Source organism: Hyperolius riggenbachi, chromosome 2 (genome assembly GCF_040937935.1).
Source record: "Hyperolius riggenbachi isolate aHypRig1 chromosome 2, aHypRig1.pri, whole genome shotgun sequence".
Taxonomy (NCBI): Eukaryota; Metazoa; Chordata; class Amphibia; order Anura; family Hyperoliidae; genus Hyperolius; species Hyperolius riggenbachi.
The window spans coordinates 4,901,096-4,924,097 of NC_090647.1; the positions used below are offsets into that span (position 1 = coordinate 4,901,096).

The window sequence follows — 23,002 nt, forward strand, 5'->3', positions numbered from 1 at the left end:
AAAATGGAGAACTTTTTGCTAAACATGCCCTGTTCTTTATATACATATCTGCTGTGAGGGGCAGACTCAGGCTCTGCCCTTCCTGCAGGAGGATGGGTGTTCTTTTATTTTCGACCGGAATCTTAAGTCCAAAATATGTGAAATTTTCATATCTCAGACAACGTTCATCGCACACAAATAATAATAACAAATCCACAATCTCCAAAGAATATAGATCACGCTGATAGCTGACATGAATATTGTAGGACATTCTGTTACTGAGAAGTTTAATAATCCAGTTTCTGGGTATGCCAGCTCCTTAGAAGGGGAACCAAAATATCCAGCAGGACGTTAGGTATCAACTAATATAATTTGCCTAATCATCTTAAGTGCGGTATCTCTTAAGGCTCATACACACGGGGTACGGCCGTCGCCGCAACCACGTGGCACGCGCGTGTTGCGGCGACGGTTCGTCCGTGTGTATGACGCGCGCGCCCCGAACCGTCGCCCGTCGGAGCTGTCGCCAGGCGATTGACATGTTCAATCGCCGGCTACAGTCGTCGCCGCAACCTCGCCGGAACTGTCGCTAGCCCCGCATGTGTATGCGGGCTAGCGACAGCTACCCACACACACCACACGGAGCTTCCGGCGGGGGGGAGGAAACTCGGCGACAGCTTCCGCCGCATCGCTAATCCCTCTGCTGCCGTGTGGATGCAGAGGGATTTGGCGACGAGCTGTCGCCGAACTGCCGCCGAACTGTCGCGCACACGCTCCCGTGTGCGGCGACAGCTACAATTGTACCCCCGTGGGTACTTAGCTTTAAAATGGCAAAAATCATAAGATAGACTTAATTTAGATAAGTCCACAGTGGTGCCTGGCTGTGTAGTCTCCTCCTAAGTTAAGCTAAGTACCCACGGGGGTACAATTGTAGCTGTCGCCGCACACGGGAGCGTGTGCGCGACAGTTCGGCGGCAGTTCGGCGACAGCTCGTCGCCAAATCCCTCTGCATCCACACGGCAGCAGAGGGATTAGCGATGCGGCGGAAGCTGTCGCCGAGTTTCCTCCCCCCCGCCGGAATCTCCGTGTGGTGTGTGTGGGTAGCTGTCGCTAGCCCGCATACACATGCGGGGCTAGCGACAGTTCCGGCGAGGTTGCGGCGACGACTGTAGCCGGCGATTGAACATGTCAATCGCCTGGCGACAGCTCCGACGGGCGACGGTTCGGGGCGCGCGCGTCATACACACGGACGAACCGTCGCCGCAACACGCGCGTGCCACGTGGTTGCGGCGACGGCCGTACCCCGTGTGTATGAGCCTTAAAGCTAAGTACCCACGGGGGTACAATTGTAGCTGTCGCCGCACACGGGAGCGTGTGCGCGACAGTTCGGCGGCAGTTCGGCGACAGCTCGTCGCCAAATCCCTCTGCATCCACACGGCAGCAGAGGGATTAGCGATGCGGCGGAAGCTGTCGCCGAGTTTCCTCCCCCCCGCCGGAAGCTCCGTGTGGTGTGTGTGGGTAGCTGTCGCTAGCCCGCATACACATGCGGGGCTAGCGACAGTTCCGGCGAGGTTGCGGCGACGACTGTAGCCGGCGATTGAACATGTCAATCGCCTGGCGACAGCTCCGACGGGCGACGGTTCGGGGCGCGCGCGTCATACACACGGACGAACCGTCGCCGCAACACGCGCGTGCCACGTGGTTGCGGCGACGGCCGTACCCCGTGTGTATGAGCCTTTAGAAACCCTCTATGGCAGTAACAAGCCAAATGGTTCTATTCAGCTGATGTGGACACTTCTGTGTGAGCTGCCTGCTAAAGGGAGATTCTTTTGTTCCCCGTAATTAAAGAAAAACATTGTCAACTCAGGATGACAGCTGCAGCCACATAAATGGGCTGACCCCAGAGTTTTTTCTTTGTGCTGTCCCTAGATGGGCAAATTGGATTGTATTCACCTCCTCCCCTTATCCTCATGGCATGGTCACACTGCCCTCCAGAGGCAAAAGGGGGAGTGCATAGAGGAGTAGTTGTGGGTCTGGGGACAGATGTACAGATATAGGCCACACCTCTCACCTCCTCCTCAGGACATGATCACACTGCCCTCCAGAGGCGAGAGGGGGAGTGCATGGAGGGGTAGTTGTGGGTCTGGGGACAGATGTACAGATATAGGCCACACCTCTCACCTCCTCCTCAGGACATGATCACACTGCCCTCCAGAGGCGTGAGGGGGAGTGCATAGAGGGATAGTTGTGGGTCTGGGGACAGATGTACAGATATAGGCCATGCCTCTCACCTCCTCCCTCCTCCTCAGGACATGGACACACTGCCCTCCAGAGGCGAGAGGGGGGAGTGCTTGGAGGGGTAGTAGTGGGTGTGGAGACAGATGTACAGATATAGGCCACGCCTCTCACCTCCTCCCTCCTCCCTCCTCCTCAGGACATGGACACAGTGCCCTCCAGAGGTGAGAGGGGGGAGTGCATAGAGGGGTAGTTGTGAGTCTGGGGACAGATGTACAGATATAGGCCACGCCTCTCACCTCCTCCCTCCTCCTCAGGACATGGTCACACTGCCTTCCAGAGGTGTGAGGGGGAGTGCATGGAGGGATAGTTGTGGGTCTGGGGACAGATGTACAGATATAGGCCACGCCTCTCACCTCCTCCCTCCTCCTCAGGACATGGACACACTGCCCTCCAGAGGCGAGAGGGGGGAGTGCTTGGAGGGGTAGTAGTGAGTTTGGGGACAGATGTACAGATATAGGCCACGCCTCTCACCTCCTCCCTCCTCCTCAGGACATGGACACAGTGCCCTCCAGAGGTGAGAGGGGGGAGTGCATAGAGGGATAGTTGTGGGTCTGGGGACAGATGTACAGATATAGGCCACACCTCTCACCTCCTCCTCAGGACATGATCACACTGCCCTCCAGAGGTGAGAGGGGGGAGTGCATAGAGGGGTAGTTGTGAGTCTGGGGACAGATGTACAGATATAGGCCACGCCTCTCACCTCCTCCCTCCTCCTCAGGACATGGACACAGTGCCCTCCAGAGGTGAGAGGGGGGAGTGCATAGAGGGGTAGTTGTGAGTCTGGGGACAGATGTACAGATATAGGCCACGCCTCTCACCTCCTCCCTCCTCCTCAGGGCATGGACATGCTGCCCTCCAGAGGCGAGAGGGGGAGTGCATAGAGGGGTAGTAGTGAGTCTGGGGACAGATGTACAGATATAGGCCACGCCTCTCACCTTCTCCCCTCCTCCTCAGGACATGGACATGCTGCCCTCGAGAGACGAGAGGGGGAGTGCATAGAGGGGTAGTTGTGGGTCTGGGGACAGATGTACAGATATAGGCCACGCCTCTCACCTCCTCCTCAGGACATGGTCACACTGCCCTCCAGAGGCGAGAGGGGGAGTGCATGGAGGGGTAGTAGTGAGTCTGGGGACAGATGTACAGATATAGGCCACGCCTCTCACCTTCTCCCCTCCTCCTCAGGACATGGACACACTGCCCTCCAAAGGCGTGAGGGGGAGTGCATGGAGGGGTAGTAGTGAGTCTGGGGACAGTTGTACAGATATAGGCCACGCCTCTCACCTCCTCCCCTCCTCCTCAGGACATGGACACGCTGCCCGGCAAAACACCACCCATATGTCCATCATGAATCGCTGCAGTAACCGATCCTTCGAGGCCTTCACTTCAGATGACAATTCTAGAATCTACGCTTTCCGAGGTAATTCTATGTCTTATACTGTGTGCACCACTGAGGAATCCTGTGGGTGGAGTGTGAATAGCTCAGTAGGGATCTCTGGTGATCCTGTGGGCTGAGTGTGAGTAGCTCAGTAGTGATCTCTGGTGGTCCTGTGGGCTGAGTGTGAATAGCTCAGTAGTGATCTCTGGTGGTCCTGTGGGTGGAGTGTGCATAGCTCAGTAGTGATCTCTGGTGATCCTGTGGGCAGAGTGTGAGTAGCTCAGCAGTGATCTCTGGTGGTCCTGTGGGCGGAGTGTGAGTAGCTCAGTAGTGATCTCTGGTGATCCTGTGGGTGGAGTGTGAGTAGCTCAGTAGTGATCTCTGGTGATCCTGTGGGCTGAGTGTGAGTAGCTCAGTAGTGATCTCTGGTGGTCCTGTGGGCTGAGTGTGAATAGCTCAGTAGTGATCTCTGGTGGTCCTGTGGGTGGAGTGTGCATAGCTCAGTAGTGATCTCTGGTGATCCTGTGGGCAGAGTGTGAGTAGCTCAGCAGTGATCTCTGGTGGTCCTGTGGGCGGAGTGTGAGTAGCTCAGTAGTGATCTCTAGTGAGCCTGTGGGCGGAGTGTGAATAGCTCAGCAGTAATCTCTGGTGGTTCTGTGGGCTGAGTGTGAATAGCTCAGTAGAGATCTCTGGTGATCCTGTGGAAGGAGTGTACATAGCTCAGTAGTGATCTCTGGTGATCCTGTGGGTGGAGTTTGAATAGCTCAGTAGTGATCTCTGGTGATCCTGTGGGCTGAGTGTGAATAGCTCAGTAGTGATCCCTTGTGTTTCTGTGGGCGGAGTGTGCATAGCTCGCTAGTGATCTCTGGTGGTCCTGTGGGTGGAGTGTGCATAGCTCAGTAGTGATCTCTGGTGATCCTGTGGGCAGAGTGTGAGTAGCTCAGTAGTGATTTCTGGTGATCCTGTGGGTGGAGTGTGAATAGCTCAGCAGTAATCTCTAGTGATCGTGTGGGTGGAGTGTGAATAGCTCAGTAGTGAGCTCTGGTGGTCCTGTGGGCTGAGTGTGAATAGCTCAGTAGTAATCTCTGGTGATCCTGTGGGCTGAGTGTGAATAGCTCAGTAGTGATCTCTGGTGATCCTGTGGGCTGAGTGTGAATAGCTCACTAGTGATCCTGGTGTTTCTGTGGGCGGAGTGTGAATAGCTCAGTAGTGATCCCTTGTGATCCTGTGGGCGGGGTGTGAGTAGCTCAGTAGTGATCTCTGGTGATCCTGTAGGCAGAGTGTGAGTAGCTCAGTAGTGATCTCTGGTGATCCTGTGGGCTGAGTGTGAATAGCTCAGTAGTGATCTCTGGTGATCCTGTGGGCTGAGTGTGAATAGCTCAGTAGTGATCTCTGGTGATCCTGTGGGTGGAGTGTGAGTATCTCAGTAGTTATCTTTGGTGATCCTGTGGGCGGAGTGTGAATAGCTCAGTAGTGATCTCTGGTGATCGTGGTGGTGCAGTGTGCATAGCTCAGTAGTGATCTCTAGTGATCCCATGGGCGGAGTATGAGTAGCTCAGTAGAGATCTTTGGTGATCCTGTGGGAGGAGTGTACAAAGCTCAGTAGTGATCTCTGGTGATCCTGTGGGTGGAGTGTAAATAGCTCAGTAGTGATCCCTGGTGTTTCTGTGGGCGGAGTGTGAATAGCTCAGTAGTGATCTCTGGTGATCCTGTAGGCAGAGTGTGAGTAGCTCAGTAGTGATCTCTGGTGATCCTGTGGGCTGAGTGTGAATAGCTCAGTAGTGATCTCTGGTGATCCTGTGGGCTGAGTGTGCATAGCTCAGTAGTGATCTCTGGTGAGCCTGTGGGCAGAGTGTGAATAGCTCAGTAGTGATCTCTGGTGATCCTGTGGGTGGAATGTGAATAGCTCAGTAGTGATCTCTGGTGATCCTGTGGGCAGAGTGTGAATAGCTCAGTAGTGATCCTTGGTGATCCTGTGGGCTGAGTGTGAATAGCTCAGTAGTGATCTCTGGTGATCCTGTGGGTGGAGTGTGAATAGCTCAGTAGTGATCTCTGGTGATCCTGTGGGTGGAGTGTGAATAGCTCAGTAGTGATCTTTGGTGATCCTGTGGGCGGAGTGTGAATAGCTCAGTAGTGATCTCTGGTGATCCTGTGGGTGGAGTGTGAGTAGCTCAGTAGTGATCTCTGGTGATCCTGTGGGTGGAGTGTGAGTAGCTCAGTAGTGATCTCTGGTGATCCTGTGGCCGGAGTGTGAATAGCTCTGCAGTGATCTCTGGTGATCCTGTGGGTGAAGTGTGAGTAGCTCAGTAGTGATCTCTGGTGATCCTGTGGGCGGAGTGTGAATAGCTCAGTAGTGATCTCTGGTGATCCTGTGGGTGGAGTGTAAGTAGCTCAGTAGTGATCTCTGGTGATCCTGTGGCCGGAGTGTGAATAGCTCTGCAGTGATCTCTGGTGATCCTGTGGGTGAAGTGTGAGTAGCTTAGTAGTGATCTCTGGTGATCCTGTGGCTGAGTGTGAATATCTCAGTAGTGATCTCTGGTGATCCTGTGGCTGAGTGTGAATAGCTCTGCAGTGATCTCTGGTGATCCTGTGGGTGAAGTGTGAGTAGCTTAGTAGTGATCTCTGGTGATCCTGTGGGCGGAGTGTGCATAGCTCAGTAGTGATCTCTGGTGATCCTGTGGCCGGAGTGTGAATAGCTCTGCAGTGATCTCTGGTGATCCTGTGGCCGGAGTGTGAATAGCTCTGCAGTGATCTCTGGTGATCCTGTGGGTGAAGTGTGAGTAGCTCAGTAGTGATCTCTGGTGATCCTGTGGGCAGAGTGTGAATAGCTCAGTAGTGATCTCTGGTGATCCTGTGGGTGGAGTGTGAGTAGCTCAGTAGTGATCTCTGGTGATCCTGTGGGTGGAGTGTGAGTAGCTCAGTAGTGATCTCTGGTGATCCTGTGGCCGGAGTGTGAATAGCTCTGCAGTGATCTCTGGTGATCCTGTGGGTGAAGTGTGAGTAGCTCAGTAGTGATCTCTGGTGATCCTGTGGGCGGAGTGTGAATAGCTCTGCAGTGATCTCTGGTGATCCTGTGGGTGAAGTGTGAGTAGCTCAGTAGTGATCTCTGGTGATCCTGTGGGCGGAGTGTGCATAGCTCAGTAGTGATCTCTGGTGATCCTGTGGCCGGAGTGTGAATAGCTCTGCAGTGATCTCTGGTGATCCTGTGGCCGGAGTGTGAATAGCTCTGCAGTGATCTCTGGTGATCCTGTGGGTGAAGTGTGAGTAGCTCAGTAGTGATCTCTGGTGATCTTGTGGGCTGAGTGTGAATAGCTCAGTAGTGATCACTGGTGATCCTGTGGCCGGAGTGTGAATAGCTCTGCAGTGATCTCTGGTGATCCTGTGGGTGAAGTGTGCTTAGCTCAGTAGTGATCCCTTGTGATCCTGTGGGCGGAGTGTGCATAGCTCAGTGGTGATCCCTTGTGATCATGTGGGCGGAGTGTGCATAGCTCAGTAGTGATCCCGTGTGATCCTGTGGGCGGAGTGTGCATAGCTCAGTGGTGATCCCTTGTGATCATGTGGGCGGAGTGTGCATAGCTCAGTAGTGATCCCTTGTGATCCTGTGGGTGGAGTGTGCATAGCTCAGTAGTGATCTCTGGTGATCATGTGGGCGGAGTGTGCATAGCTCAGTAGTGATCTCTGGTGATCCTGTGGGCGGAGTGTGCATAGCTCAGTAGTGATCTCTGGTGATCATGTGGGCGGAGTGTGCATAGCTCAGTAGTGATCTCTGGTGATCCTGTGGGCGGAGTGTGAATAGCTCAGTAGTGATCTCTGGTGATCCTGTGGGCGGAGTGTGCATAGCTCAGTAGTGATCTCTAGTGAGCCTGTGGGCGGAGTGTGCATAGCTCAGTAGTGATCTCTGGTGATCCTGTGGGTGGAGTGTGCATAGCTCAGTAGTGATCTCTGGTGATCCTGTGGGTGGAGTGTGCATAGCTCAGTAGTGATCTCTGGTGATCATGTGGGCGGAGTGTGCATAGCTCAGTAGTGATCTCTGGTGATCCTGTGGGCGGAGCGTGCATAGCTCAGTAGTGATCTCTGGTGATCATGTGGGCGGAGTGTGCATAGCTCAGTAGTGATCTCTGGTGATCCTGTGGGCGGAGTGTGCATAGCTCAGTAGTGATCTCTGGTGATCATGTGGGCGGAGTGTGCATAGCTCAGTAGTGATCTCTGGTGATCCTGTGGGCGGAGTGTGAATAGCTCAGTAGTGATCTCTGGTGATCCTGTGGGCGGAGTGTGCATAGCTCAGTAGTGATCTCTAGTGAGCCTGTGGGCGGAGTGTGCATAGCTCAGTAGTGATCTCTGGTGATCCTGTGGGTGGAGTGTGCATAGCTCAGTAGTGATCTCTGGTGATCCTGTGGGTGGAGTGTGCATAGCTCAGTAGTGATCTCTGGTGATCATGTGGGCGGAGTGTGCATAGCTCAGTAGTGATCTCTGGTGATCCTGTGGGCGGAGCGTGCATAGCTCAGTAGTGATCTCTGGTGATCATGTGGGCGGAGTGTGCATAGCTCAGTAGTGATCTCTGGTGATCCTGTGGGCGGAGTGTGCATAGCTCAGTAGTGATCTCTGGTGAGCCTGTGGGTGGAGTTTGAATAGCTCAGTAGTGATCTCTGGTGAGCCTGTGGGCGGAGTGTGCATAGCTCAGTAGTGATCTCTAGTGAGCCTGTGGGCGGAGTGTGCATAGCTCAGTAGTGATCTCTGGTGAGCCTGTGGGCGGAGTGTGAATAGCTCAGTAGTGATCTCTGGTGATCCTGTGGGCGGAGTGTGCATAGCTCAGTAGTGATCTCTGGTGAGCCTGTGGGCGGAGTGTGCATAGCTCAGTAGTGATCTCTAGTGAGCCTGTGGGCGGAGTGTGCATAGCTCAGTAGTGATCTCTGGTGAGCCTGTGGGCGGAGTGTGAATAGCTCAGTAGTGATCTCTGGTGAGCCTGTGGGCTGAGTGTGCATAGCTCAGTAGTGATCCCTTGTGTTTCTGTGGGCGGAGTGTGAGTAGCTCAGTAGTGATCTCTGGTGGTCCTGTGGGTGGAATGTGAATAGCTCAGTAGTGATCTCTGGTGAGCCTGTGGGCGGAGTATGAGTAGCTCAGTAGAGATCTCTGGTGATCCTGTGGGCGGAGTGTGAATAGCTCAGTAGTGATCTCTGGTGATCCTGTGGGCGGCGTGTGCATAGCTCAGTAGTGATCTCTGGTGATCCTGTGGGCGGCGTGTGAATAATGTGTGGATTAGCGGGATGTGACTGGTCCTCTTATTGTGGCCTCTATCAGGGGCAGCGCTTCCAGTATTGGATTAGAAGACAGTTTTCTCCCCTGCAGGTGGCTATTATTTCCGGCTGGACAGTAATAAGGATGGGTGGCACCCCTGGCCTCTCAGTCACACCTGGAGGACGCTGGAGGGAGTGGTGGATGCAGCGTTCTCTTTCCGAAATCACATCTACTTCATTCAGGTGAGTTAGATTCCCCGTCACTGCAGGGGCAGGAGGCCAGGCAGATGTACAGCTCTAGGGGTAAAGAATCTGCAGATGTACAGCTCTAGGGGTAAAGAATCTGCAGCTTTACAGCTCTAGGGGTAAAGAATCTGCAGCTTTACAGCTCTAGGGATAAAGAATCTGCAGCTTTACAGCTCTAGGGATAAAGAATCTGCAGATTTACAGCTCTAGTAGTAAAGAACCCACAGTGTCTCTGCTCTAGGGGTAAAGAATCTGCAGCTTTACAGCTCTAGGGATAAAGAATCTGCAGATTTACAGCTCTAGGGGGTAAAGAATCTGCAGCTTTACAGCTCTAGAGGTAAAGAATCTACAGATTTACAGCTCTAGAGGTAAAGAATCTGCAGCTTTACAGCTCTAGAGGTAAAGAATCTGCAGCTTTACAACTCTAGGGATAAAGAATCTGCAGATTTACAGCTCTAGTAGTAAAGAACCCACAGTGTCTCTGCTCTAGGGGTAAAGAATCTGCAGCTTTTCAGCTCTAGGGGTAAAGAATCTGCAGCTTTACAACTCTAGGGATAAAGAATCTGCAGATTTACAGCTCTAGTAGTAAAGAACCCACAGTGTCTCTGCTCTAGGGGTAAAGAATCTGCAGCTTTACAGCTCTAGGGGTAAAGAATCTGCAGATTTACAGCTCTAGAGGTAAAGAATCTGCAGCTTTACAGCTCTAGTAGTAAAGAACCCACAGTGTCTCTGCTCTAGGGGTAAAATCATACTCCCAGCAATACAATTTTAAAGTGACACTGAAGCAAAAAACTGTATGATATAATGAATTGTATGTGTAGTATGGGTAATAAATAGAACATTAGCGGCAAAGAAAACAGTCTGATATTTTCATTTTCAGGGATATAGCTTTTGTTTTTATAACATGGCATTATTCTCTAATATTTGCAGATCACACAATACACTCTGCATTTTATATGATTTTTACAGAGCAGGCTAATGACCTTTTCAACTTTCCTCTGTTCAACTTGTATCTGTAAACAAGTACAGTGCCTGAGCTCAGAGAAGCTCTTTTGCATAGATAACAACTGGAGTTTCTTCCTGTACTGGAAACAATATGAGACTCTTATCTGTACTACTAATGTTCTATTTCTTAGCTGTGCTACATATACAAATCATTATATCATCCGTTTATTTTCACTTCAGATTACCTTCAAGGGTAAAGAACCTACAGCTTTACAGCTCTAGGAGTAAAGAATCTGCAGATTTACAGCTCTCGGGGTAAAGAATCTGCAGATTTACAGCTCTAGGGGGTAAAGAATCTGCAGCTTTACAGCTCTAGGGGTAAATAATCTGCAGATTTACAGCTCTAGAAGTAAAGAATCTGCAGATGTACAGCTCTAGGAGTAAAGAATCTGCAGATTTACAGCTCTAGGGGTAAATAATCTGCAGAATTACAGCTCTAGAAGTAAAGAATCTGCAGATGTACAGCTCTTGGGGTAAAGAATCCATAATGTTTTAGCTTTGTAGCTCATACATTTGCTTGCATACATAGAGTGTCTGCAGTCATGCAGGAAGGCCTGCTTAGACATTTTGCCCTGTGATTGCATAGGGGGCAGTCAGCAAAGGCAGGAGTAGAATTATGAAATATGGTTGTTCATTAAGTGGGAAGTGGGAGTGCTGAGAGGCTGCTGTAATATGGTTGCTTAGTAATGACGCGCGTGTGATGTCAGATGTCACACACACGGCCACGTAGTTGCCTAGTGAGGTTCTGCGTGTGACGTCAGATGTCACACACACGGCCACGTAGTTGCCTAGTGAGGTTGTGCATGTGACGTCAGATTTCACACACGCGGCCACGTAGTTGCCTAGTGAGGTTGTGCGTGTGACGTCAGATGTCACACACGCGGCCACGTAGTTGCCTAGTGAGGTTGTGCGTGTGACATCAGATGTCTCACCCGTGGCCACATGGTTGCCTAGTGAGGTTGCATGTGTGACGTCAGATGTCACACACACGGCCACGTGGTTGCCTAGTGAGGTTGTGCGTGTGACGTCAGATGTCACACACACGGCCACGTAGTTGCCTGGTGAGGTCGCGCATGTGACGTCAGATGTCACACACGCGGCCACGTGGTTGCCTAGTGAGGTTGCACGTGTGACGTCAGATGTCACGCACGCGGCCACGTAGTTGCCTAGTGAGGTCGTGCGTGTGACGTCAGATGTCACACACGCAGCCACGTGGTTGCCTAGTGAGGTCGTGCATGTGACATCAGATGTCTCACCCGTGGCCACATGGTTGCCTAGTGAGGTCGGGTGTGTGACGTCAGATGTCACACACGCAGCCACGTGGCTGCCTAGTGAGGTCGTGCGTGTGACGTCCGATGTCACACACACGGCCACGTAGTTGCCTGGTGAGGTCGCGCGTGTGACGTCAGATGTCACACACATGGCCACGTAGTTGCCTAGTGAGGTCGTGCATGTGACATCAGATGTCTCACCCGTGGCCACATGGTTGCCTAGTGAGGTCGGGTGTGTGACGTCAGATGTCACACACACGGCCACGTAGTTGCCGAGTGAGGTCGTGCGTGTGACGTCAGATGTCACACACACGGCCACGTAGTTGCCTAGTGAGGTCGTGCGTGTGACGTCAGATGTCACACACGCGGCCACGTGGTTGCCTAGTGAGGTCGTGCGTGTGACGTCAGATGTCACACACGCAGCCACGTGGTTGCCTAGTGAGGTCGTGCGTGTGACGTCAGATGTCACACACGCAGCCACGTGGTTGCCTAGTGAGGTCGTGCGTGTGACGTCAGATGTCACACACGCAGCCACGTGGTTGCCTAGTGAGGTTGTGCATGTGACATCAGATGTCTCACCCGTGGCCACATGGTTGCCTAGTGAGGTCGGGTGTGTGACGTCAGATGTCACACACGCAGCCACGTGGTTGCCTAGTGAGGTCGTGCGTGTGACGTCCGATGTCAAACACACGGCCACGTAGTTGCCTGGTGAGGTCGCGCGTGTGACGTCAGATGTCACACACACGGCCACGTAGTTGCCTAGTGAGGTCGTGCATGTGACATCAGATGTCTCACCCGTGGCCACATGGTTGCCTAGTGAGGTCGGGTGTGTGACGTCAGATGTCACACACGCAGCCACGTGGTTGCCTAGTGAGGTTGTGCGTGTGACATCAAATGTCACACACACGGCCACGTAGTTGCCGAGTGAGGTCGTGCGTGTGACGTCAGATGTCACACACACGGCCACGTAGTTGCCTAGTGAGGTTGTGCGTGTGACGTCAGATGTCACACACGCGACCACGTAGTTGCCTAGTGAGGTTGTGCGTGTGACGTCAAATGTCACACACACGGCCACGTAGTTGCCTAGTGAGGTCGTGCGTGTGACGTCAGATGTCACACACACGGCCACGTAGTTGCCTAGTGAGGTCGTGCGTGTGACGTCAGATGTCACACACGCAGCCACGTGGTTGCCTAGTGAGGTCGTGCGTGTGACGTCATATGTCACACACGCGGCCACGTGGTTGCCTAGTGAGGTTGCACGTGTGACGTCAGATGTCACACACACGGCCACGTAGTTGCCTAGTGAGGTCGTGCGTGTGACGTCAGATGTCACACACACGGCCACGTAGTTGCCTAGTGAGGTTGTGCGTGTGACGTCAGATGTCACACACGCGACCACGTAGTTGCCTAGTGAGGTTGCACGTGTGACGTCAGATGTTACACACGCAGCCACGTGGTTGCCTAGTGAGGTCGTGCGTGTGACGTCAGATGTCACACACGCGACCACGTAGTTGCCTAGTGAGGTCGTGCGTGTGACGTCAGATGTCACACACGCGGCCACGTAGTTGCCTAGTGAGGTCGTGCGTGTGACGTCAGATGTCACACACGCAGCCACGTGGTTGCCTAGTGAGGTTGCACGTGTGACGTCAGATGTCACGCACGCGGCCACGTAGTTGCCTAGTGAGGTCGTGCGTGTGACGTCAGATGTCACACACGCAGCCACGTGGTTGCCTAGTGAGGTCGTGCATGTGACATCAGATGTCTCACCCGTGGCCACATGGTTGCCTAGTGAGGTCGGGTGTGTGACGTCAGATGTCACACACGCAGCCACGTGGCTGCCTAGTGAGGTCGTGCGTGTGACGTCCGATGTCACACACACGGCCACGTAGTTGCCTGGTGAGGTCGCGCGTGTGACGTCAGATGTCACACACATGGCCACGTAGTTGCCTAGTGAGGTCGTGCATGTGACATCAGATGTCTCACCCGTGGCCACATGGTTGCCTAGTGAGGTCGGGTGTGTGACGTCAGATGTCACACACGCAGCCACGTGGTTGCCTAGTGAGGTCGTGTGTGTGACGTCAGATGTCACACACGCGACCACGTAGTTGCCTAGTGAGGTTGTGCGTGTGACATCAAATGTCACACACACGGCCACGTAGTTGCCGAGTGAGGTCGTGCGTGTGACGTCAGATGTCACACACACGGCCACGTAGTTGCCGAGTGAGCTCGTGCGTGTGACGTCAGATGTCACACACACGGCCACGTAGTTGCCTAGTGAGGTCGTGCGTGTGACGTCAGATGTCACACACGCGGCCACGTGGTTGCCTAGTGAGGTCGTGCGTGTGACGTCAGATGTCACACACGCAGCCACGTGGTTGCCTAGTGAGGTCGTGCGTGTGACGTCAGATGTCACACACGCAGCCACGTGGTTGCCTAGTGAGGTCGTGCGTGTGACGTCAGATGTCACACACGCAGCCACGTGGTTGCCTAGTGAGGTTGTGCATGTGACATCAGATCTCTCACCCGTGGCCACATGGTTGCCTAGTGAGGTCGGGTGTTTGACGTCAGATGTCACACACGCAGCCACGTGGTTGCCTAGTGAGGTCGTGCGTGTGACGTCCGATGTCACACACACGGCCACGTAGTTGCCTGGTGAGGTCGCGCGTGTGACGTCAGATGTCACACACACGGCCACGTAGTTGCCTAGTGAGGTCGTGCATGTGACATCAGATGTCTCACCCATGGCCACATGGTTGCCTAGTGAGGTCGGGTGTGTGACGTCAGATGTCACACACGCAGCCACGTGGTTGCCTAGTGAGGTCGTGCGTGTGACGTCAGATGTCACACACGCGACCACGTAGTTGCCTAGTGAGGTTGTGCGTGTGACATCAAATGTCACACACACGGCCACGTAGTTGCCGAGTGAGGTCGTGCGTGTGACGTCAGATGTCACACACACGGCCACGTAGTTGCCTAGTGAGGTTGTGCGTGTGACGTCAGATGTCACACACACAGCCACGTAGTTGCCTAGTGAGGTTGTGCATGTGACGTCAGATGTCACACACGCGACCACGTAGTTGCCTAGTGAGGTTGTGCGTGTGACGTCAAATGTCACACACACGGCCACGTAGTTGCCTAGTGAGGTCGTGCGTGTGACGTCAGATGTCACACACACGGCCACGTAGTTGCCTAGTGAGGTCGTGCGTGTGACGTCAGATGTCACACACGCGTCCACGTGGTTGCCTAGTGAGGTCGTGCGTGTGACGTCAGATGTCACACACGCAGCCACGTGGTTGCCTAGTGAGGTCGTGCGTGTGACGTCAGATGTCACACACGCAGCCACGTGGTTGCCTAGTGAGGTCGTGCGTGTGACGTCAGATGTCACACACGCGGCCACATGGTTGCCTAGTGAGGTCGTGCGTGTGACGTCAGATGTCACACACGCAGCCACGTGGTTGCCTAGTGAGGTCGTGCGTGTGACGTCAGATGTCACACACGCAGCCACGTGGTTGCCTAGTGAGGTCGTGCATGTGACATCAGATGTCTCACCCGTGGCCACATGGTTGCCTAGTGAGGTCGGGTGTGTGACGTCAGATGTCACACACGCAGCAACGTGGTTGCCTAGTGAGGTCGTGCGTGTGACGTCAGATGTCACACACGCGGCCACGTGGTTGCCTAGTGAGGTTGCACGTGTGACGTCAGATGTCACACACACGGCCACGTAGTTGCCTAGTGAGGTCGTGCGTGTGACGTCAGATGTCACACACACGGCCACGTAGTTGCCTAGTGAGGTTGTGCGTGTGACGTCAGATGTCACACACATGGCCACGTAGTTGCCTAGTGAGGTTGTGCGTGTGACGTCAGATGTCACACACGCGACCACGTAGTTGCCTAGTGAGGTTGCACGTGTGACGTCAGATGTTACACACGCAGCCACGTGGTTGCCTAGTGAGGTCGTGCGTGTGACGTCAGATGTCACACACGCGACCACGTAGTTGCCTAGTGAGGTTGTGCGTGTGACGTCAGATGTCACACACGCAGCCACGTGGTTGCCTAGTGAGGTCGTGCATGTGACATCAGATGTCTCACCCGTGGCCACATGGTTGCCTAGTGAGGTCGGGTGTGTGACGTCAGATGTCACACACGCGGCCACGTGGTTGCCTAGTGAGGTTGTGCGTGTGACATCAGATGCCACACACGCGGCCACGTGGTTGCCTAGTGAGGAACGTGCGTGTGACGTCAGATGTCACACACGCGGCCACGTGGTTGCCTAGTGAGGTTGTGCGTGTGACGTCAGATGTCACACACACGGCCACGTAGTTGCCAAGTGAGGTCGTGCGTGTGACGTCAGATGTCACACACACGGCCACGTAGTTGCCTAGTGAGGTCGGGTGTGTGACGTCAGATGTCACACACGTGGCCACGTGGTTGCCTAGTGAGGTCGTGCGTGTGATGTCAGATGTGACACACGCGGCTGTGTGGTTGCCTAGTGAGGTCGCGCGTGTGATGTCCTATGTCACACACTCGGCCACGTAGTTGCCTAGTGAGGTCGTGCGTGTGACGTCAGATGTCACACACGCAGCCACGTGGTTGCCTAGTGAGGTCGTGCATGTGACATCAGATGTCTCACCCGTGGCCACATGGTTGCCTAGTGAGGTCGGGTGTGTGACGTCAGATGTCACACACGCGGCCACGTGGTTGCCTAGTGAGGTTGTGCGTGTGACATCAGATGCCACACACGCGGCCACGTGGTTGCCTAGTGAGGAACGTGCGTGTGACGTCAGATGTCACACACGCAGCCACGTGGTTGCCTAGTGAGGTTGTGCGTGTGTTACGTCAGATGTCACACACACGGCCACGTAGTTGCCAAGTGAGGTCGTGCGTGTGACGTCAGATGTCACACACACGGCCACGTAGTTGCCTAGTGAGGTCGGGTGTGTGACGTCAGATGTCACACACGTGGCCACGTGGTTGCCTAGTGAGGTCGTGCGTGTGATGTCAGATGTGACACACGCGGCTGTGTGGTTGCCTAGTGAGGTCGCGCGTGTGATGTCCTATGTCACACACTCGGCCACGTGGTCGCCTAGTGAGGTTGTGCGTGTGACGTCAGATGTCACACACATGGCCACGTAGTTGCCTAGTGAGGTTGTGCGTGTGACGTCAGATGTCACGCACGCGGCCACATGGTTGCTTAGTGAGGTTGTGCGTGTGACGTCAGATGCCACACACATGGCCACATGGTTGCCTAGTGAGGTTGTGCGTGTGACGTCAGATGTCACACACACGGCCACGTAGTTGTCTAGTGAGGTTGCAAGTGTGACGTCAGATGTCACACACACGGCCACGTAGTTGTCTAGTGAGGTTGTGCGTGTGACGTCAGATGTCACACACACGGCCACGGGGTTGCCTAGTGAGGTTGTGCGTGTGACGTCAGATGTCACACACGCGGCCACGTAGTTGTCTAGTGAGGTTGTGCGTGTGACGTCAGATGTCACGCACGCGGCCACATGGTTGCTTAGTGAGGTCGTGCGTGTGACGTCAGATGTCACACACGCAGCCACGTAGTTGCCTAGTGAGGTTGTGCGTGTGACGTCAGATGTCACACACGCGGCCACGTAGTTGCCTAGTGAGGTTGTGCGTGTGACGTCAGATGTCACACACACGGCCACGTAGTTGTCTAGTGAGGTTGTGCGTGTGACGTCAGATGTTACACACGCAGCCACGTGGTTGCCTAGTGAGGTTGTGCGTGTGACGTCAGATGTCACACACGCGGCCACGTAGTTGTCTAGTGAGGTTGTGCGTGTGACGTCAGATGTCACGCACGCGGCCACATGGTTGCTTAGTGAGGTCGTGCGTGTGACGTCAGATGTCACACACGCAGCCACGTAGTTGTCTAGTGAGGTTGTGCGTGTGACGTCAGATGTCACACACGCAGCCACGTAGTTGCCTAGTGAGGTTGTGCGTGTGACGTCAGATGTCACACACACGGCCACGTGGTTGCCTAGTGAGGTTGTGCGTGTGACGTCAGATGTCACACACACGGCCACGTAGTTGTCTAGTGAGGTTGCAAGTGTGACGTCAGATGTCACACACATGGCCACGTAGTTGTCTAGTGAGGTTGCAAGTGTGACGTCAGATGTCACACACACGGCCACGTGGTTGCCTAGTGAGGTTGCAAGTGTGACGTCAGATGTTACACACACGGCCACGTAGTTGTCTAGTGAGGTTGCAAGTGTGACGTCAGATGTCACACACACGGCCACGTGGTTGCCTAGTGAGGTTGTGCGTGTGACGTCAGATGTCACACACACGGCCACGTAGTTGTCTAGTGAGGTTGCAAGTGTGACGTCAGATGTCACACACATGGCCACGTAGTTGTCTAGTGAGGTTGCAAGTGTGACGTCAGATGTCACACACATGGCCACGTAGTTGCCTAGTGAGGTTGTGCATGTGACGTCAGATGCCACACACATGGCCACATGGTTGCCTAGTGAGGTTGTGCGTGTGACGTCAGATGTCACACACGCGGCCACGTAGTTGTCTAGTGAGGTTGCAAGTGTGACGTCAGATGTCACACACACGGCCACGTAGTTGCTTAGTGAGGTCGTGCGTGTGACGTCCGATGCCACACACATGGCCACGTTGTTGCCTAGTGAGGTCATGCGTGTGACGTCAGATGTCACACACGCGGCCACGTGGTTGCTTAGTAAGGACGCGCGTGTGACGTCAGGCGTCACACACGTGGCCATGTTACTAGGCAACCATGTGGCGCACGTGTATGGAGAACGGCGGGGTCCCGGAAGCAGCAGGGGACAAGGGGAGGCCGTGGACAGAAATTGTGTCACTTGCACGGGGCTCCAGGCATTGGGGAGACGTAGAAGATGCAATCAGAGCTCCGTCATATAGAGCATCTATGGAGACTTATTTGCCTGCCAAGACCTTACACCGTACAGCAGTGGCGCAGCTAGAGACTATAGGGACCCATAGCAACATTCTCATGGGGCCCTCAGATGGAGGTTCTCTTGAGCAATGCCACCTGCCCTCTGGATATGAGTGGACTGGGCGATTTATATTCCCCTCCCCTGCAATGTACACTGGTGGCCTGAAATTTTGGGTATGCATAATTTCGCATCGAAATTTGCAATTAGGCATCGTAATCGTAATGCGAAATTTCAGAGAATTTCATTAGTTTCGTATGTAATAGTAATAATTCACAATTTCGCGTCATTTTGTGCCGCGGTTAATAGCAAAACCCCCATACTTGCTATTTTCAGAGTTTTAAACAAGGATTTTTTCCTTTTTTTACGTATAGGCGTAATTGCGAAAATGTAAGCAAAATTTTGCGTAATGGTAATGAGCTGATAGAGTATAGTTCTGGGCACTGAGACAAAGTCAGAGGGTGGAGAAATAATGGAAAGTTAATAGAGAACACCTCAGGTACCACCTGGGGCCCCGTCTCTCCAGGGCCCCGTAGCAGCTGCTATTGCTCCGCCCCTGCCTTAGAGAACATCCTCCAAATCTTTGACAAATGATGGAGGGGATTTGGCTTTAATTGTCCAATATTATCGGTATGTCCCATGAGACTATCGAGGACCCGGCAGATTCTCCCGGCATTGATGAATCTTGGGAAGAACATGCAGAGTGGGCCTATTATGTGTTTCCACCTTCATGTATTCATATATACACATTATGATGGGAGTTTCGTGAACACACCTGCACCTTCATCAGTCAGGGCTATTCCCACCTTCTAAAATATTCCTATAAATCATAGAATTAAGGCTGTGAGTGGGGGATGGGGAGCCTCCTGCACTGCTGACTGAATCATGTGACTTCTCTCCCCAGGGGTCACAGGTCATCATCTACTCAGCGTACCGCATCTACATCCCGATTGCCGGATACCCCAAACCCATCCAAGAGGAATGGAAGATTCCAGGCATGACGTCAGTGGATGCGGCCTTCACCTGTCCCCACTCCAGCGACCTCTACCTCATCACAGGTAGGTGCACCCATAAGGCTTCCAATCTACGAGGAGGAGGGAAGAGGACCTGTCCCATCAGGCTTACAGTCTAAGAGGGAGCACAGGATACAGGAGGAGGGAAGAGGACCTGTCCCATCAGGCTTACAATCTAAGAGGTGAGGGAACACAGGATACAGGAGGAGGGAAGAGGACCTGTCCCATCAGGCTTACAATCTAAGAGGTGAGGGAGCACAGGATACAGTAGGAGGGAAGAGGACCTGTCCCATCAGGCTTACAATCTAAGAGGTGAGGGAACACAGGATACAGTAGGAGGGAAGAGGACCTGTCCCATCAGGCTTACAATCTAAGAGATGGGGGAACACAGGATACAGGAGGAGGGAAGAGGACCTGTCCCATCAGGCTTACAATCTAAGAGGTGAGGGAGCACAGGATACAGTAGGAGGGAAGAGGACCTGTCCCATCAGGCTTACAATCTAAGAGGTGAGGGAGCACAGGATACAGTAGGAGGGAAGAGGACCTGTCCCATCAGGCTTACAATCTAAGAGGTGAGGGAACACAGGATACAGTAGGAGGGAAGAGGACCTGTCCCATCAGGCTTACAATCTAAGAGGTGAGGGAACACAGGATACAGGAGGAGGGAAGAGGACCTGTCCCATCAGGCTTACAATCTAAGAGGTGAGGGGACACAGGATACAGGAGGAGGGAAGAGGACCTGTCCCATCAGGCTTACAATCTAAGAGGTGAGGGGACACAGGATACAGTAGGAGGGAAGAGGACCTGTCCCATCAGGCTTACAATCTAAGAGGTGAGGGAACACCGGATACAGGAGGAGGGAAGAGGACCTGTCCCATCAGGCTTACAATCTAAGAGGTGAGGGAACACAGGATACAGGAGGAGGGAAGAGGACCTGTCCCATCAGGCTTACAGTCTAAGAGGTGAGGGAGCACAGGATACAGGAGGAGGGAAGAGAACTGGTGGTCAGGAATACACTGTGCCAAACCTGAGGGTGATCTGTTGGGATCTGATGACTGATGGTGAGGGACGCACTGTGCAGAACCTGAGAGTGATCTAGTGGGGTTGGTGACTGGTGGTGAGGGACGCACTGTGCAGAACCTGAGAGTGATCTAGTGGGGTTGGTGACTGGTGGTGAGGGACGCACTCTCATAGCTCCCAACTGTCCCTCTTTCTATGTAAATATATATATTTCTCTACTGACAAATGTGTTTGATTGACTCTAAACTTTATTCCAATCCTTTAAATTGATATATTACTAATTTTAAAATGTTAATATAAATGAAAAAGGACCAGTGCCAGTGTGGTTTGAATTATAAAAACAACATATTTGTCTTATAAAATCTTTATGGTATGCGTGCCTAGGGGTGTGATGGGGGCGTGATCAGGGGGTGTAGTAGGGGCGTGGCTTAAGTGTCCCTCTTTCTCATCTCAAAAAGTTGGGAGGTATGTACTCTGCAGAACCTGAGGGTGATCTGGTGGGATCCGGTGGCTGGTGGTAATGGTTGAATGCTGGGATCAGATCTCCCCGGGGTGACTTGGGGATCTGGTGATTGCACTGATTGGTGCTGATGGATCCACTCAGTGAGTGATTGGATGGGGATCTGTTGTTGGATGGTCATGGACAGGCCAGGAGCTGATTGGCACATTCTCTCCTCTGCAGGTAATCGGCTGGTTCTGGTGGATCTGAACAGCCGGCAGAGATCAGGAGCGGACAGAACCATCATCCACACGGAGGTGGACAGCGCCATGTGTAACCCTCATGGACTCTACATCTTCCAGGGCCCCTCATATTACCACTACAAGAACGTGGAGGAGCTGCTGGCCGCACAGGAGGCCCCGGAACCTGGAAACATCGCCTCCTACTTCCTGGACTGCTAGATGATGGGCCTGTGCTGCGGAATGACCCAGATGGTGGCCAGCAAGGGACACTAGTGACTGTCACCTCCTGAGGGTTAGCTGGGGGTGCAGCACATAAAGGGGACAGTTTATACTAAGGCAGTGTACCCGACACCTCCGGTCTACATCCTCCAACCTCCCTGCCCAACCTGCCCTGTGCAGAGCAATGACCATCTCCCCACCATGGGCTCATTCTCTAAGCTCTTCTGATAAATCACTGTACTTATTAATTAGTCAACAATTTATCTCTCTTTAAAGTCAATGGAAACGTAAACAAAACAAATAAATCAGCCCGGCAGGTTCACACTGCAGATTGGCAACGCACCGCCAAAAACAGGCCTTCAGGGATTACCTTGTCAGCAGCACGGGGGACCGTCAGAGGAGATGGAAGGCTCTACAGGTCAGACCTTTCACACTGGGTGATGTGGTGTGGCTACCGCAGTCTAATGTAGCCCTGTGGGGAAGTTTATAATTACGGTAATAATTGCACTCACCTCTACAATAATAGCACTCATGTAATAATAGCAATCACCATATAATATTTGGAATGGCAGTATAATAATATGTGTAACCATAGAGAAGCAGTTGGGTAGAGAGTAATAAACTGCAGCAATGTGTATGTACGTCGTCTGTGTGACTTATTCCTGGAGAATATCACTGAGGTCCCTCCCACACATAACACAATCCGGGTGCGTTCTCCGGTTTTGCGAATTTGCGTTCGCCGCGCATGTAATGCCAGCCAATGGCATCGCAATCGTCTCGCTTTGTTGTGCAATTTTTGGGATGGGATTTTTCCAGGGAAATAGAAAACAGCCCACATTATGCGATCTCTGCGGACAGACGTGTGATTTGCGTGTAATGCAGGTCGGTGGGAACATAGAAGGATTATATTTGTTACGCGAAGATCCCATGTTGAAGTTAATTAGATACATGATTATGTAAATTGGCTTCATTAATATGCCAGGAAAACTCGCATTCCAAAACATTGTGATTGAGCAGAAGAATAATCGCATCCCAAAAAGCACAAAATGCAGAATTGCAAATAAGAAGTAATGTGGAAAGTGGCGAGATAAGTGTGACGGCCGCCTCAGGCTGGGACCTCCTCTGTCCATGCGAAAATCGTGCGCATTTCCCCACATGTGATATTCTGCACAAGCTGAGCGTTAATTATGTGCGTACTCAATGACCAATTATTACACAGCAGCTGAAGATTTTCAGGGGAGAGACGCACGCAATATGCGATAATCAGATCCAATCGTGATCCATCCCGATGACTGAAGGTGCCCATACACTGGCAGATGGGGCAGCAGATTCGTCAGATAGCTCCCTCTCTTATCCAATCTGATCAGATAGAGATCTATTGCTGACACACAGCTACATGTGGAAATAGGCCACTCCCCCAGGAACTGCATCTGGAAATAGGCCACTCCCCAGAAACTGCATCTGGAAATAGGCCACTCCCCCAGAAACTGCATCTGGAAATAGGCCACTCCCCCAGAAACTGCATCTGGAAATAGGCCACTCCCCCAGAAACTGCATTTGGATAGGTCACTCCCCAGAAACTGCATCTAGAAATAGGCCACTCTGCAGAAACTGCATGTGGAACAAGGCCACTCCGCATCTGGAAATAGGCCACTCCCTCAGAAACTGAATCTAGAAATAGCCACTCCCCCAAGAAACTGCATCTGGAAATAGGCCACTCCCCCAG

At 52.9% G+C, this 23,002-nt stretch overlaps 1 protein-coding gene across 1 annotated transcript in view; it reads left to right on the forward strand.

Moving 5' to 3' along the window:
* The window catches only part of HPX (hemopexin), a 118,170-nt gene extending 96,257 nt beyond the window's left edge, over window positions 1-21,913 (forward strand). The window contains exons 7-10 of the mRNA XM_068266468.1: window positions 3,575-3,691; window positions 8,996-9,126; window positions 19,248-19,401; window positions 21,059-21,913. Of these exons, the coding sequence (XP_068122569.1) occupies window positions 3,575-3,691; window positions 8,996-9,126; window positions 19,248-19,401; window positions 21,059-21,276 (620 nt within the window). The 3' untranslated portion in view covers window positions 21,277-21,913. The remainder of the gene's footprint in view (window positions 1-3,574; window positions 3,692-8,995; window positions 9,127-19,247; window positions 19,402-21,058) is intronic.
* Window positions 21,914-23,002: the final 1,089 nt, after the last annotated feature.